Here is a 13,235-nt window from a genome sequence, read left to right as displayed (position 1 = left end):
CTGTTTGCCCCCTGGGGGTCCCAAGGACTGGACTGGCCGCATCCCTTCCTCCGCTGAGCAGGGGATGATGGGCAGCCTTCGGCCTGGTCTACCCCGCGGAGAAGAAACTCAGGTCGTAGCCAAGGAACCCAAAAGATTCATTTTTTAATCTGATGAATGACCCCCCCCCTCCCAAAGTACAAAACAGTAGCTTTGTTCTGCGCCCCTGGCAGAGTTCGGCAGCTTCAGCCAAGTTCGGTTCTGCAGTTGGGAAGAGACTCCCGTAGCCCCAGGAGGCGTGCCGGGGCCAAAGCAGGCCGGGGTGGGGGGCGGGCGGAGGGGCGGGTGAAGCGGGCAGCATGCAGCGGCCGGCAGCTCTGGAGTAGGTGGGCTACCTGGCCGGCCGTTTGGCTATGCGGCAGCAGCAGCAGCAGCACAAGTCTCTGGGCACGGTGCCCCTTCCGGGACCTGCTTAGGGAGCATGGCGGGGTGGCTCCCCGGGTGGCGGCAGCAGGGCAGCGCTTGCCAGGCTGTTAGCGCGAGCAGGAAGACCGGCTGGCCTGGGGGTGGGTGGGGGGCAGCCCGGCAGGCGGCCTGGGCTTAGCTGATGATCTGCCGGGGCCGGCCGTAGCCTGTCATGCCCGCCTGCGAGGCCCCTTTGTTGGAGCCCATCTGTAGGCCGATGACGTTCTTCCCCTCCTTCATCTGGCTCTCGGAGAAGTCCCGCTTGTTCTCCTGGGACTTCCTGGGGAGGGGGAGAAAGGGGGTCACGGTGGGGCCAGGGGCCGGACGGACACGCGAGACCGGTGGAGCCGCCACTTACTTCATGAACCAGGAAGGGTCCCCCTGGTAGTGGCCATCGTCCTTGGTCACTGCCAGGTTGCCCAGGGCCATGAGGGTCCGCTGGACGGCGGCCATGTCCTTGGCTGGGGGAGAAGCAGAGCTGGACTCAGGCCGGAGCCCCACTGGACACAGCCTCCCCCCCACGGGGCCTTGGGGGCCGGCAGCCGGACCAGGAGAGGAGGCCCCCCCCCGCCTGGCCCCAACCTTTCTGGGACAAGGAGGCGAACCCGGATGCTGCCCACCTTCAAAGAGGTCCACCGTCTGGAACATGTCGGTCTTCACCACTCCATAGTCCTCGGCCGCCTTCAGGAAGTGGGAGATCTGCTCCATCTGCTTGAAGACCATGCTGGGCGGCGGCTCTGGGATCCGGATGAGCTTGGAGCCGCTGGGGTGGAGGCTGTTCATGAGCTTCCCCAGCACCTGCCGGGCGGGAGAGGAGACGAGGGCCTGCAACCCCCACCAAGGGACCCCCCCAGGCCCCCCCTCGCAGGCGGCCGGCCAGTACTCACGATGCCGTTCTTCAGCCAGACCTGGAAGCCCAGCCTGCCCCGCTCGGGCCGCCCCACCTCGCCCCCACACTGGGCCACCACCCACTCGACCAGCCGCTCCTCCAGGTCCTCATCGTACTTCTTCTCGATCTTGGCCTGGACGTCCCTGCTCAGGCCGAAGGAAGGGCCCTTGTTCGCCATGTCCACCGAGCGGGTCTGCGGGAGACGGACGGAGGCAGCCGGGCTGCTCTGCCGGTGGTCAACAAACGGGGGGGGGGCTCAGGCACAGGCTGCCCTGACCCCCATGGCCGCTAGGGAGGGGAACGAGCCTTCCTGCCCACTTCCTCTGCCCCACCACTCCACCCAGACACCACGCGCTCTCCACCCCCCTTCTCGGGCCTTAGCCTCCACGAGGGCCCCTCTGCTATGGAAGTCCAGGCGGTGGGTCAGCTAGCCCTCCTTTGCCAGCTGGATGACACACCCACAAACACTGACCCACCCAGCTTTTTGCCCCGGCAGTTGCACCCTTTCCTAATCGGGCAGCCACAAGATCCAGATGTCTCTCCCATTGGGCTCCCAGCAGCCCTTGGACCCTCTCAAGTGGCCGGGGAAGGGGAAGGTCTTCCCATAGCTGCCCCCCAGCCCCCCCTTCAGGCCAGGAGGTGGGAGGCCTGGAAACGCAGCCCCAGGCGGGGTAGACCCCCTCCCACACTCCGTGCAGGGCAGAGGGGAAGCAACCGTTGCCTGGCAGGGATGCCTCCACGCACAGGAAGGGGGGCGCGCTCCTCTGCCATCCTCGGGGGGCCCTGCTCCTTGCAGCCCTCCCTCCCTCCTGGCCAGGGCCCTCCCTCCGCCCCATGGGCCCCCTTGGGAGAAAGCCAGGGAGGTGGCAGCCGCTCGGTCAACCCTGGCTCCCCTTCACAGCCCCCGTTTCCTTCGGAGCCTAGTGGGACTCTCCCCGCCTCCTGGCCAGCAAGCGCCTCCTGTGGGCCCCTCTGCAGACCCCAGACCCCCCTTTCCCCACTGCCAGGTACAGAGGCAGTGTCTCCCGGCACCTGGGCCCCCTCCTGCCTCCCCAGGCCCCCCACTCCTGCCAGGGCAGAGGCTCAGTCTGGAGCCCAGCTTGGCTTCTCCCCTGCTCGGCCCCCCCCCCCGGGGACCCCTCTCTTCCCTCTCCACAAGGCTGGGGGGGGGCCACAGACACTTACAGCTGTGCTGCTCCAGGTGCTGGAGATGCCGCTCTGCCAGGACTGGGCCGGCCGCTGCAGGAGGGGGCCTAAAAGGCTCCGGCCCTCCAGCCCGTGACGTCCCCCGCCCTGCACCCCCCCCCCCCTCCTCAGTGGCTGAAGCACACCATATTTGGGGAAAGACTCCAAAGTCGAGCAGCCTGACTGCCCCAAAGACATTCTCCACATGCCTGAGTCCCAGCGGGTGCTCCTCTCCTTTTTAGGCAGGGCTCTGCCCCGGACCCCCCCAACCCCCCCCACCGCATGAGCTCACTCCCGGGACCTTTGGGGGAGGGGGCAGTGCAGAAGCCCTTGGAACGCTAAGAGGCCACGGGGTCTCAGGGGGGAGCCTCTTCTTTAGGGACACCCCCCACCTCACAGCGGCTGTCCCCCCAGCCCCCACCCCCAAAGAAAGAAAGGCAGCCAGGCCCCCTTTGAAGGCTTTTTCTTCAACAGAGTTTTATACCAAGAACCATTTCAAAGAAAAAACCGTTTCGGTCACAATCCAAAACCCGGAATGGACAAACACGGAGGGACGGACGGACGGATGGATCGTTGTGGGTTAAGAGGAGCCCTCCACCTCCTGGACTGGCCCCTTCCCTTCTTCTCCTGCCCCCCCCCTTGCATCAGGCTGACTATCTGCAGAAGCCCCCACCCCCCGGGGAAACCAGGCCCGGGCTTGCTTGAGGGCCAAAACCAGGGAGGCCCCTCCAAGGAGCCCCCCCCCCAACCTGCGCAGAGGAGACTCCCCAGCCCTCTTCCTCCCCACAGGCAGTGGCTACTGGGCGGCACCCAATGGGTTGGAGGAGGAGGAGGTGGCGTCCCCTGCCTGGACAATGCGGTGGCTGCAGCCGATGGACCGAGGGGGGGCATTGCTCCCTGCTCAGCAGGGAAGGCAGCCGCGTCCCGGAGTGGGGGGAGACCCTTTGGGGGACCTAGATAGGCAGGCAGGCAGCAGCACCAGTCTCCCAAGGCTGCCCCCACTCTTGCGCCAACAGCCTCTCCCCAGAGCTGCGGGCAGGGCTGGACCCCAACAGGGGGGGCTTCTCTCTCTGCTGCTGGCCAAGGGAAACCGAGAGAGAGAGGCAACCCTGGCAGCATTTGAACCCATCGCCCGGGCCAGCTCGGCTCTGGGAGGCTCCGGATGGCAAGCTCCTTCCCCTCCCGCGGACCCCCTCTTGATGCAGTGGGGAGGGGGGAGCCCCCAGCGGCCCCCAACAGCAGGAGATCCGTCCACTGAACAGTCCCAGCCCCCCTGCCACGGAGTCTCGGGGACCCTCAAAAGACGTAGATCTTGTCACGTTGGACGCAGTCGAGGTCGTCATCCAGAGTCAGCAGGACCTGCGTGAAGGGAAGCCCCCGTCAGAGGCCCCTGGAGGGGAAGGCAGTTGTGGGGTCCCCTGCGATGCCCCCCCCAGAGTGTATCACCAACAGCAGCCAATGCCCCCCCCCGTTGCACCCACCCCCTTCTTGGCCCAAGAGCCGCCCCCTCCCCCAAAGGGCCCCCACTGAAGCAACCGAGGGCTCCTACGACACGCGACCGGCCAGGAACCGGACCGGGCTCTGCACTGGCGGACAGGACACGCGCTCTGCCCCCCCCCTTGCAAAGGGAGCCACAGCATAGGCGCTGGGAGGGCCACGTACCAGGAAGGAGCCGAACATGGCGATGGAGGAGAGGAAGTGCCAGACGTCGTGGTCGTCGAAGAAGCCCAGCAGGACGCACTCCCGGTTGTGCTCGCGGGACTCGGCCGGAGTTTTCTGGGGAGGGAGCAGGGGCCAGCCGGGCTCAGGGGGGGCAGCAGGCCAAGGGCCAAGCACAGGGTGGAGGGTGAGGAGGATGCCCAGCCCTGCCTCCCTCCCCCTCGTGGGCCCCGGGGGGGGGAGCTCACCTGCCAGGTGCTCAGGCCCTGGAAGAAGAAGAAGAGGGCGAATCCCCACACCACCGAGGTGCAGACGATGCAGAAGAGGGAGACGGGCAGCAGGCGCTCGCCACTCCGGAGCTGCAGGGAAGGGGGGGTCAGGGGGGCCATTGACACCCCCCCCCCCGAGAGAGGAGCCCCCTCCCACCCCGGCCAGAAGGGAGCCACCTTCATGATGATGTAGAAGGCGAAGTAGAGCAGCAGGTTGCAGATTCCGATGGCCAGCAGGTAGGAGGCGAAGTCGTTGGGGCGCATGATCAGCCCATAGGCCGCCCTGCAGGGAGGGAGGGAGCGGAGTGAGAGCAGCCCCCCCCAGCTGGGCCCCCACTCTGCTTCCCCCCACCCCGGAGCATTGAGAGAGCCCGCCCCCCAATGGGCCTCAAGGCCCCAAAGACGCCTCTCCAGACGCTGCCTGCAAAGTGGCTCTTTGAACCCCAAAGGTGTGAGTGTGTGTGTGGGGGGGGGAGGTAGATGGCTGACCCCCCCTCCCCCGGACTGGGCGTGTCACTCACAGAGACCAGTTGATGAGGTTCCCCATGACCAGCAACACCATCCGATCCTGCAGACAGAAGCAGCCGGGGAGGGGGGCATTGGTGGGAGTCCTTCCAGGCCCAGGCCCCCCGCCTCCCACCCCCCACTCACCATGTACATGGGCCCGCTGCACTGCCGGATGCAGTCGGTGTACAGCACGTGGAAGATCCTCCGCCAGGTGCCAGAATCTGGGGGGGAGGGGGAGAGGGAGGGGCTGCGGGCGGGGGCCTTGGCCTTCCTCCTTGCGGGCACAGCCACCCGGCCCCTCCCCCAGAGCTCCCCCAGGGCCGCAAGGGGCAGCCACTCACCCAGCTTCCAGCGGCCCATGTAGTACAGCTGGGTGCTGAGCAGCAGTGTGGCCAGGATGTGGATGACTGAGAAGACCACCCAGAAGGCCGTGTTGCCCTTCCCAAAGACCTGCACGGGGGCGTGGGGGGCAGAGACGGAGGCTTTCATGGGGGAGAGCCCCTGCCCCTTCGCCTCCAACTCCGGAACGCCGTGGCTCCGGGGAAGGGCAGGGCACAGCTTTGGGGGACCCCCCCCATGTGGCCCCCGCCTCTCCCTCCGAGGGGCTCCCAGCGCCCCCCCCTGCCCGTCCCTCCCGCAAGCCCGGAGGGGCCACTCACCACCCCCACAACGGAGAAGAAGATGATGACGGCCAGGCAGGCGTAGGCGCTGTAGGCGCTGGCATTGATGTCCGGGTGCCTCTTCTGGTAGAGCTTCAACATGCACAGCCCAGCAATCATGTACATGAACGACGTGTCTGCCACGGAAGAGCCACGGCTGAGCCCACCCGGCTGAGGGGTGGAGGCTTCTGGGGGGCCTTCCCGGGCAGCAGAGGGGGAGCCACTCACCGAACTGGAAGTTGGTGTAGTTGGGGCAGACGTGGTAGCAGGCGCTGAGGAGGCCCTCCATCATGAGGGCCGTTCCCATGGCGTAGAAGAGGCCGAAGTGCTTGGGAATGCCACACTCCTGCAACGGGAGAACCCCGGCTGAGAGGGGAGCCCCCTGCCCTCCCCGGGTCGAGTGGGGGCCCTCCGTGGCCCTGGGAAGAGACCCTTACCACAGCATGGAGGTCGTGGCGCATCAGGGCCCGGTTGTAGCCGATCTCGCGCTGCAGGATGATCAGCAGGAAGAGGAGGCCCAGCAGGACGTAGCCCAGGTTGCTCAGGATGTTGTTGAAGGCGCTGGGGGGGGGGGAAGGGAGGGAGGTGTCAGGCCCCATGGGCTGGGGGGGGGCAAGGAGGGCCCCTGGCTCCTACCTGAGGTTGCTGAGCGGGTGGGCGCAGAGGAAGTTGTAGTAGCAGATGTCCTGGTTCCCAGTCACGTTGACCACCTGCGGGAGGCAAAGGAGGGGCTGGCCGGGGGGCTCCAGGGCCACCGCACGGGTGGGCAGCCCTCTGAGGGGGGCGGGGGGGCTGCGTTACCGTCTGGTAGGTGATGACCAGCTGGACGACCGGCAGGGCGTAGAAGACCGCGATGGTGGCAATGTTCCTGCAGAAAAGGGAGGGGGAGGGCGTTCCCTGTTAGGAGACCCTCCTCAGTTGCCCTGGCAATGCACAGATGGGGGGGGTGTCTGTGGGGGACACACCGCCGACCCCCTCCCCTAGTCCCCCCCAACTCTCTCACCAAAAGTAAATCTGGTACTTCTTCCGCAACACCCGCTTATCTTTGCGGGCCAGATCCGCCACACACAGGAACTTCTGCGACACACACGGGGGTCCTGCTCAGCTGCGGCCTGGAGACGGGCCACCAAATCCCCTCCCCACCCCTCCCCTGGCACCCCCACCCCCACACGGAGCCCCAGCCTGGCAGCCTCTCCAAAGGGCCCCCAGGAAGAGGCCCCTACGGGCAACGTGGCCCCCGGGATCCCCCAGATGCCACAGCCCTTCAGGGAGGCCTGGCTACCCCCGGAGCCCCCCCCCATCAGCCGGCCTTTCCAGGAGGTGCCCAGACTCCTTGCAAGCCCCCCTTCCCCCTACAGGCTCTGCAGAGCCCTCCAACCGAGGGGCAAAGGATTTGCAGGCCCCTCTGAGTCTCCCTGGGCTTTGCAGCAGTGGCTACAGCCCCCCACCCCCCCAGGAAAGGGGGTGCTGGACAGCCAGAGCAGCCCCCAGTCTTGGCCATCATCTCTGGAAAAGGGGCAGCCCCCAACCGGCCCCTCCCTCCGGGCAACCTTGGTGCGAATGACGTTCTTGTCGGACTCAATGTCGGTCAGTGTGTCGTAATCGTCCTCCTCCACGGAGCTGAGCGAGTCGAGCCGGGGCCGCCCCACCAGCGTCTCCAGGGAGCGGTCTGCAGGGGGCAGAAACCGGCGTTAGGGCAAAGGTTGCCCCTCCCCCCCGTGTCAAAAGTGCCAGTCAGCCCGGCCATCCAATTACCAATGGGACTGACGGGCGCCTGCTGGAGCTTGAGGGGGCAGGAGGCCCGAGGAGAGACAGGGCCCACCCTGCAGCAGCCCCCCCTGACTTCCCAAGCCCCCTCGCCCTGCTGATTGGAAGCCATGCAACGCCCAGCACGGGGAGGGGACCCTCCATGCACACTGGCCCCCTCCCCAGGAGCTTTCTGAGGGGCTGCCACCCCTCCAAGGCTAACCCCGGGGGGCAAGGAGGGCTGGGGGAGACGGGGCTCCCTCCCTGGCCATGGGGCAGCCCCTCAGGAAGCCCCCGTTCAGCAAGGGAAACCGAGGGGGGGGTCTGGCATCCGACCACCAGTGCCCTTGCCAGGTCCTGGTGCGTGGGGGCCTTCCTGCAGAAGGGACCCCTAGAGACAGGCCTTGCCCCACGGAGGGAGGGAGGGGGGGAGCCCCTACTCTTTCCACTTCCCCTTCTCCAAGCTCCATTGAGTCCATTCGGAGAAGATTTCTTCCCTGCGGAGCCCCAAGGGGGGGGAGAGGCAGGGGGGGGGAGACCCGGCCAGGGCAGAGGGAGGGGATGCCAGACCGAGGGGGAGGCCAGGCTCTCTACCCATCACAAAGGCGGCCCAGTTTCTCTGCCGCTGCTGGCACCCGTCCTGCCCTTGGGGAGAAAGCAGAGAGTTACGCAAGGGGGGGGGGGGACAGTCCTGTCCAGCCAGGCCCACTTGGAAGCCGAGGACAGCCAGACCTCACGCCTGCAGGGGGCGCCCCGAGGGCCAGCGTGGCAGCCACGCATCTCACCCGCGTAGTTGGAGGAGGCCTCCGTGGAAAGCAGGCTGTCCGTGACGTTCTCGCTACTGGCCGCCGAGCTGGTGTCTGCTGGGGAGAGCGAGGGGACCCCCAGGTGAGTCCCCAGCCAGGTGGGGGGAAGAGCCACCTGCCGGGCCTGGAGCAGCGCCAACCAGAGCCATGCCAGCCCCGAGAGACGGGAGCCACTGTTGCCTTCTGCCGGCCGGAGGATGGAACTTACCGAAGGAGCCGTAGCTCAGACTGCCGAGCGGTGGGGGTCCCTGGAAGGAGTCTGTGGGGCCCTGGGGGCTGCCTGCAACCACAGAGGCACAGCCCAGCTTGAACACGGGGAGGGGGGGAGCCCCTCACAGAACCCCGGCAGGCCTTGGACTGGCCGGCCCACCCGGAGGAGGGGCAGGGGGACAGGGGCTTCTCTAGGCTGCCCGGCTGTAAATGGGCTCTCCCCCAGGACAGGGAGCAAGAGAAGGTGAGTCGGGGGGGGGGGGGGCTGACTGCTTACCAAGGAGAGCAGCTTGGCATGGAGCAGCGTCCCAGAGAGAGAGAGAGAGGAGGAAGGGAGGAAGGAAAGTAAGAAGGAAGGAAAGGAGGAAGGAAGGAAGGAAGGAAGGGAGGAAGAGAGGGAGGGAGGGAGGGAGGGAGGGAGTCGTTTATAAACCGAGGCAGCTGCCAGATGTGGGGCAGGCGCATGGCCTTGTTCGGAGCCATGGCTCTAAGCTCTTCAGGCTCCACGTGCCACTTCCCAGCCCAAGACTATCGAAATCTAAGCGCTACGTCCATGTCACATGCACAACGCACAACCAGCCACCAGTCCTGGCAGCACCCTGACCGCCTGGCAGCCCAGTCCGGCACCTTATGCAAACCCACCAGGGATTATGGAGCCTGCGGGTGAAGCCGACTCAGCACTGTAGCGCCAGCAACTGAGGGCCGCTCCCTGCAAGGGTCAGACCCCACCGGGGTTTCAGCCGGCCCCCTCGACTCGCCACGCCCCACCAGGACTCCGCAGAAGGCCAGCAGTGAGCAGGACCGCCAGCGTCCTGAGCGGAAGCCGAGCCGAAGGACAGGCCCCTCCCTGGCTGTAGACCCCCCCTACCTCGTACCCCCCCATCGCAACCGGGAGAGTTCGGGAGCTGGAGCTGCCGCTGCCTCCGCTTCTGCCACCTGTCGAGCAAGGAGACCCCCTGAAGGAACCTGCGGCTGCCTTCTCCGGAAGCCCCCCGCCCCCCAGAAGCAGCAGCCCCCCTCCAGGCCCCCTTGCCCTGCCCTCCCCTTCAGCCCTGCCCCAAAGCCACAGCCGCTGCCTAGCAGGACAGGGCCCCCCGAGAGGGAGGGGGCCGGAGTGGCGGTGCCCAGGCCCCTCCCCGGGAGAGGAGCCCCGGTGGGCAGACTCACCGCCAGTTCTCCCAGCAGGCAATGAGGATCGTCAGGACATAGAAGGACAGGAAGACGCCCAGGCAGAAGAGGGTCCCGTTCAGGTAGGTCTTGGCTGTGGAGGAGCCGGGCAGAGGCCCTCACCCGCCTGGCAGCCCCTGCCGGACCCCCTCCCCCTCGTGGCCACCCTCGGCCCCTGACCTCGGCCCAGAGGTTCTGGAGATTCCGCCTAGCCCCCCCCTCCCCCCGAGGCCCCCAAGATCTCCAGGGGAGGAGGAGGGGGGTGGGGGCAGCTGGTCCCCTCCCCCCGGGATTGAAATAGGCAGCCCCAATAGGTGCTTGCTTACAACTGACAGCAGGGGTCACCACCACGTCCAAGGTTTTCTGGCGGTTGCCTTGGTCAACAGGCTCACCTGGGAGACACATTCGAGGGCGGGGTCAGACACACAGCCCCTCCCAGGCTCTGCCCCAAAGGCTGCCTCTCTTGGGCCCCTCACCTGCCAGGCCCTCCTGGCCCCTGCCAGTTAGTGGACGAAGCCTGGACAGGAGATGGACCCACAAACACTCCGGGCCCAGCTCTCCCCCCCCCCCCCTCGGATACCTTTGGAAAAAGGATAGTAATGCAAAGCCCCCCCGCAGGCCTCGTCTTCGGTCTTCACCACTACGACCACGTAGAAGCTGTTTCTGGGGAAGTCCTTCTTCTGCGGAAAACCAGAGAAGGGGCAAAACCTTTGGCCAGACCTCAAACTGGCCCCCTGCAGGCTCCTCCTTGGCTTCTATCCACTGACCGTCACATTACAGGCAAAGACAGGCAGACTTTGTGGTGCTGGGTGAGCACTTTGGAAGCCAAGGCCAGGTGGCCATCCACACCGGTGCTGGCTGACTGCTGCCCAGGATGTTATCCCCGAGAGCAGGCAGGCTGACCGGGGCCACTCGGGGCAAAGGTGCCAGCCACTCCCACCCTACCTGCACCGTGATGGCTGCCTTCTTGGTCATGGTCTGGTAGGTGCCAATGAAAGCCACGTTGTTATCCAGGTCGTAGACGGGACACTGGGCAGGAAGCAAGCGAGAAGGGGCAGTCAACATCTTGGGCAAAAGGACACCGGGCGCCTCCTGTGTCCTGTCACCATCCCCCCCCTGCCCCGCCCACTGACCAGAATGTCCTGGACGGAAATGACCGAGCAAGGAAAGGCTGTAGTCGAGGTCACTTTGATGATGGCAGAGTCCACCCCGTCTGGGAACTGGTACTTGAAGTACTGGGCATTGAGGAGAGAGAGGGGGGGGGGAGGACCCCTTCAGAAGACCCGGCGGGTGACACCTGCCTTCCTTGGGGCGGCACTTCCTCCAGCCTGGACCCTCGGGCGGTTCCCTGGGGACCCTCCAAAGTGCTGGGAAGCTTCCTCAGGCGCCTCATGGGGGAAGCCCATCAACCAAAGGCTCCTCTGGCTTGAGGACCCCCAGCAGGGGCTCCAGGGGCAGCAGAACCCCAGCACAGGTGGGGGCCTTCCTCAGGGGCTGACTGACCACCAGCCTGAGGACAACAGACAGACTTGCCCAAGCGCTGGGTGGGGCAGAGAGACACAACCTCCGGCTGACGGTCCCTGTTTGACAGCCAGCTCCAGGACTCCTCAGGGGTGGGCGAGCATTGGCTGGAGGGTGTGTGTGTGTCTCTTTCTCCTTCCCATCCAGGGACAGCCCCCCCGGAAGACCTACCTGTGGCTGGGCGGCTGTGGCGTTGAAGGTGAAGGGCTCCCCCGTCCTGCATCAAGAGAGAGTGGTTGGTGAGGGTGGGGCTACCTCAGGGGGTGCTGCACTGATCCCTTGGCTACTGCTGACTGACTGACCGACTGGACGTGTGGCAGACCGGCCTTTCCCCTCACCCCCGGTCCTTGCCCGCCTCTGGGGCTGCGCCTGGGGACCCCCACTGTCCCCCCACCTACCTGAGCACGAAGTTCTCTACGCGGGAGACGCGCAGCTGGTAGGTGGCGTTGGTGGCCGAGAGGGTGGAGACGTCCACGAAGAAGAACTCCGTCTCCACTTCGCTCTCGGTGGGCGGCTGGCACAGGGTCCGGCTGACATCTTGGTACAGGTACTTCCTCTGGAAGCTGGGGGGGGGGGCAGGTGTGTGTGTGGGGGGGTCGCCTTCCCAGCCCTCGGGGCCTCCCACTCAAGCAGCTCGTGGCGCCGCCTCGGCTGGGGAGGGGGGGTCGGGGCCGTCCCGTCGGAGGCGCCCGGGCGGGGGGGGGGGGCGGGCTACTCACAGGCCGCGGAGGATTAAGGGCAGCTGGAAGGAGACCACCGCCTCCTTCTGCCGCACCACGAAGAGCAGCGGCCTCTGCTTCTGCTCCGACAGCACGTTCACCGACACCCGCACGCCTTCCGTCTAGGGGGCAACCGGAGGGGCGCTCAGGCCCGGAGCCACAGCAGCCCCCCCCCGGGCAGACGGGGCGGGCAGGCGGGGCGCGGGGCCGTCCGTCCTTCCGGGCCCAGCTGGCAGGCGCGGGGCAAAGGTCGGGGCGGGGCCGGGCGGCGGACGGGGGGGGGGGGAGGCGGCGGCTCACCCGGTTGCGGGAGACGCTGTGGTTGAAGGCGTAGATGTTGAGCAGGTCCGCGTTGACGGCGTCGCCGTAGAGCTGCTCGAAGGCCGCCTCCTTCTGCACCACCCGCTTCGGCCCCGACCAGCCCCCGGACGCCGCCACCGCCACCAGCAGCGGCAGCAGCAGCAGCGGCCCCGGCAGCGGCGCCCTCAGCATGGCCGGCGGGCGGGCGAGCGGGGGCGGCAGCGGCGGGACGGGCGCTCCGCTCGTCTGGGCGCCGCCTCCGAGGCCGCGTCCTTTCAGGGGGAGGCGGGCCCTGGCCGGGGAGGAGGCGGCGGCTGGGCGGCCCCGAGTGCGAAGCTCCCCCCACCCCCGGAGCCCCAATCCGAGGCAGCAGCGGCGGGGCTGGGAGCGCTACAGGCGGAGACCCCCCCCCCCCCAGAGCTCCGCCCTCCCCCCGCCTGCAGGTCCCCGGGAAGAGCCCGCGAGAGGCGGCCGGCAGCGCTCCGGCGTCTTCGGACCGGCGCCGTTCCGGGTGCAGCACACGCGGCCCATCGGGAGCGAGATGGCCCCAAAGCTGGCGGGACACGCAGGGGGCGGCCCCAATGGGAGGGGCAGGACCCCCGAAAGGGCGGCCCGTTCCCCAGGGAGGCACCAGGCCACAGAGCAGCCTCAGCCTGGGAAGGGCCGAGCCCAGTGTGAGCCTCAGGCCAGGAGGGCCTCTGGGGGAAAGCAGCCAAGCGCCCACTCCAGCCCCAGGATGACCGATGGCCACCCAGGGCGCCTCAGGAAGGCAGGTTCACTCTGGGCATCCTTGGACAGAACCAGGCCTTTGGTCAAGCTAAAGCAGCTGGTGCCTGCTGGGAGGGCCTGGGGAAGCCCCGCATGGCCAAGGCAGGCCTCTCCTCCGAAGAAGCGTGAAGCCCAGTGGGTCAAGGGCAGACTTCTGGGGGAACTGGCACAGCAGGTCCTTGCCCAACCCTGGCCCAGGTAAAAAGAGGTGGGGCCTCTCCCTTCCTCACTGCCCCTTTAGGGACCACCTCTCCCTCCCACCCCCCGAGGGATTCTTCTTCTTCCTCCCTTCCGGAACTTTCCCTAAAACCACCTCATCAGATGGAGCCCAGAGAAGGCGGCTCCCCTTCGCCCGGGGCCTAGATTCTGGCAGACCCGGAATTGTT

At 67.1% G+C, this 13,235-nt stretch overlaps 2 protein-coding genes across 8 annotated transcripts; both read right to left on the bottom strand.

Annotated features, from left to right (window-relative positions):
- Positions 1–125: 125 nt before the first annotated feature.
- On the bottom strand, positions 126–2,703 carry TAGLN (transgelin). Its single transcript, XM_070765783.1, has 5 exons — positions 2,519–2,703; positions 1,332–1,559; positions 1,065–1,242; positions 803–905; positions 126–724 (listed from the first exon to the last, which is right to left on the bottom strand). Exons 2-5 carry the CDS (start codon positions 1,509–1,511, stop codon positions 580–582), a joined length of 606 nt encoding a protein of 201 aa, XP_070621884.1. The 5' UTR covers positions 1,512–1,559; positions 2,519–2,703; the 3' UTR covers positions 126–579.
- Positions 2,704–2,978: 275 nt separating this feature from the next.
- SIDT2 (SID1 transmembrane family member 2) lies at positions 2,979–12,319 on the bottom strand. Of its 7 annotated transcripts, none has more exons than XM_070765735.1 (27): positions 12,082–12,319; positions 11,782–11,903; positions 11,461–11,625; positions 11,234–11,279; positions 10,675–10,776; positions 10,487–10,570; positions 10,122–10,221; positions 9,868–9,933; positions 9,542–9,635; positions 9,243–9,310; positions 8,373–8,444; positions 8,144–8,221; positions 7,953–8,003; positions 7,163–7,281; positions 6,616–6,689; positions 6,414–6,480; positions 6,249–6,322; positions 6,050–6,173; positions 5,841–5,958; positions 5,613–5,749; positions 5,295–5,403; positions 5,098–5,174; positions 4,968–5,014; positions 4,624–4,729; positions 4,426–4,536; positions 4,181–4,294; positions 2,979–3,877 (listed from the first exon to the last, which is right to left on the bottom strand). In XM_070765735.1, exons 1-27 carry the CDS (start codon positions 12,271–12,273, stop codon positions 3,815–3,817), a joined length of 2,580 nt encoding a protein of 859 aa, XP_070621836.1. In that variant the 5' UTR covers positions 12,274–12,319; the 3' UTR covers positions 2,979–3,814. The 7 variants fall into 7 exon arrangements, with proteins under 7 accessions (XP_070621836.1, XP_070621837.1, XP_070621838.1 ...); XM_070765736.1 differs by having other exon boundaries at positions 8,144–8,218; positions 12,082–12,288; XM_070765737.1 differs by lacking the exon at positions 7,953–8,003 and having other exon boundaries at positions 12,082–12,298.
- Between the last annotated feature and the right edge of the window lie 916 nt (positions 12,320–13,235).

This window comes from Erythrolamprus reginae, chromosome 12 (genome assembly GCF_031021105.1).
Source record: "Erythrolamprus reginae isolate rEryReg1 chromosome 12, rEryReg1.hap1, whole genome shotgun sequence".
Taxonomy (NCBI): Eukaryota; Metazoa; Chordata; class Lepidosauria; order Squamata; family Dipsadidae; genus Erythrolamprus; species Erythrolamprus reginae.
The sequence above is the reverse complement of the archived record's forward strand: the minus strand, read 5'-3'. Positions and strand labels throughout refer to the sequence as shown.

Excerpts from the sequence above, each read along its gene's own strand:
- TAGLN (XM_070765783.1), bottom strand. The coding sequence starts at position 1,511 with ATGGCGAACAAGGGCCCTTCCTTCGGCCTGAGCAGGGACGTCCAGGCC. Across the intron at positions 906-1,064 it reads GACGGTGGACCTCTTTGAAG|CCAAGGACATGGCCGCCGTC; the intron begins GTGGGCAGCATC and ends CTTCTCCCCCAG. Across the intron at positions 725-802 it reads GACCCTTCCTGGTTCATGAA|GAAGTCCCAGGAGAACAAGC; the intron begins GTAAGTGGCGGC and ends CCCCCTCCCCAG.
- SIDT2 (XM_070765738.1), bottom strand. The coding sequence starts at position 12,273 with ATGCTGAGGGCGCCGCTGCCGGGGCCGCTGCTGCTGCTGCCGCTGCTG. Across the intron at positions 6,323-6,413 it reads TGGTCATCACCTACCAGACG|GTGGTCAACGTGACTGGGAA; the intron begins GTAACGCAGCCC and ends TGCCTCCCGCAG. Across the intron at positions 4,730-4,967 it reads AACCTCATCAACTGGTCTCT|GGCGGCCTATGGGCTGATCA; the intron begins GTGAGTGACACG and ends CCCTCCCTGCAG.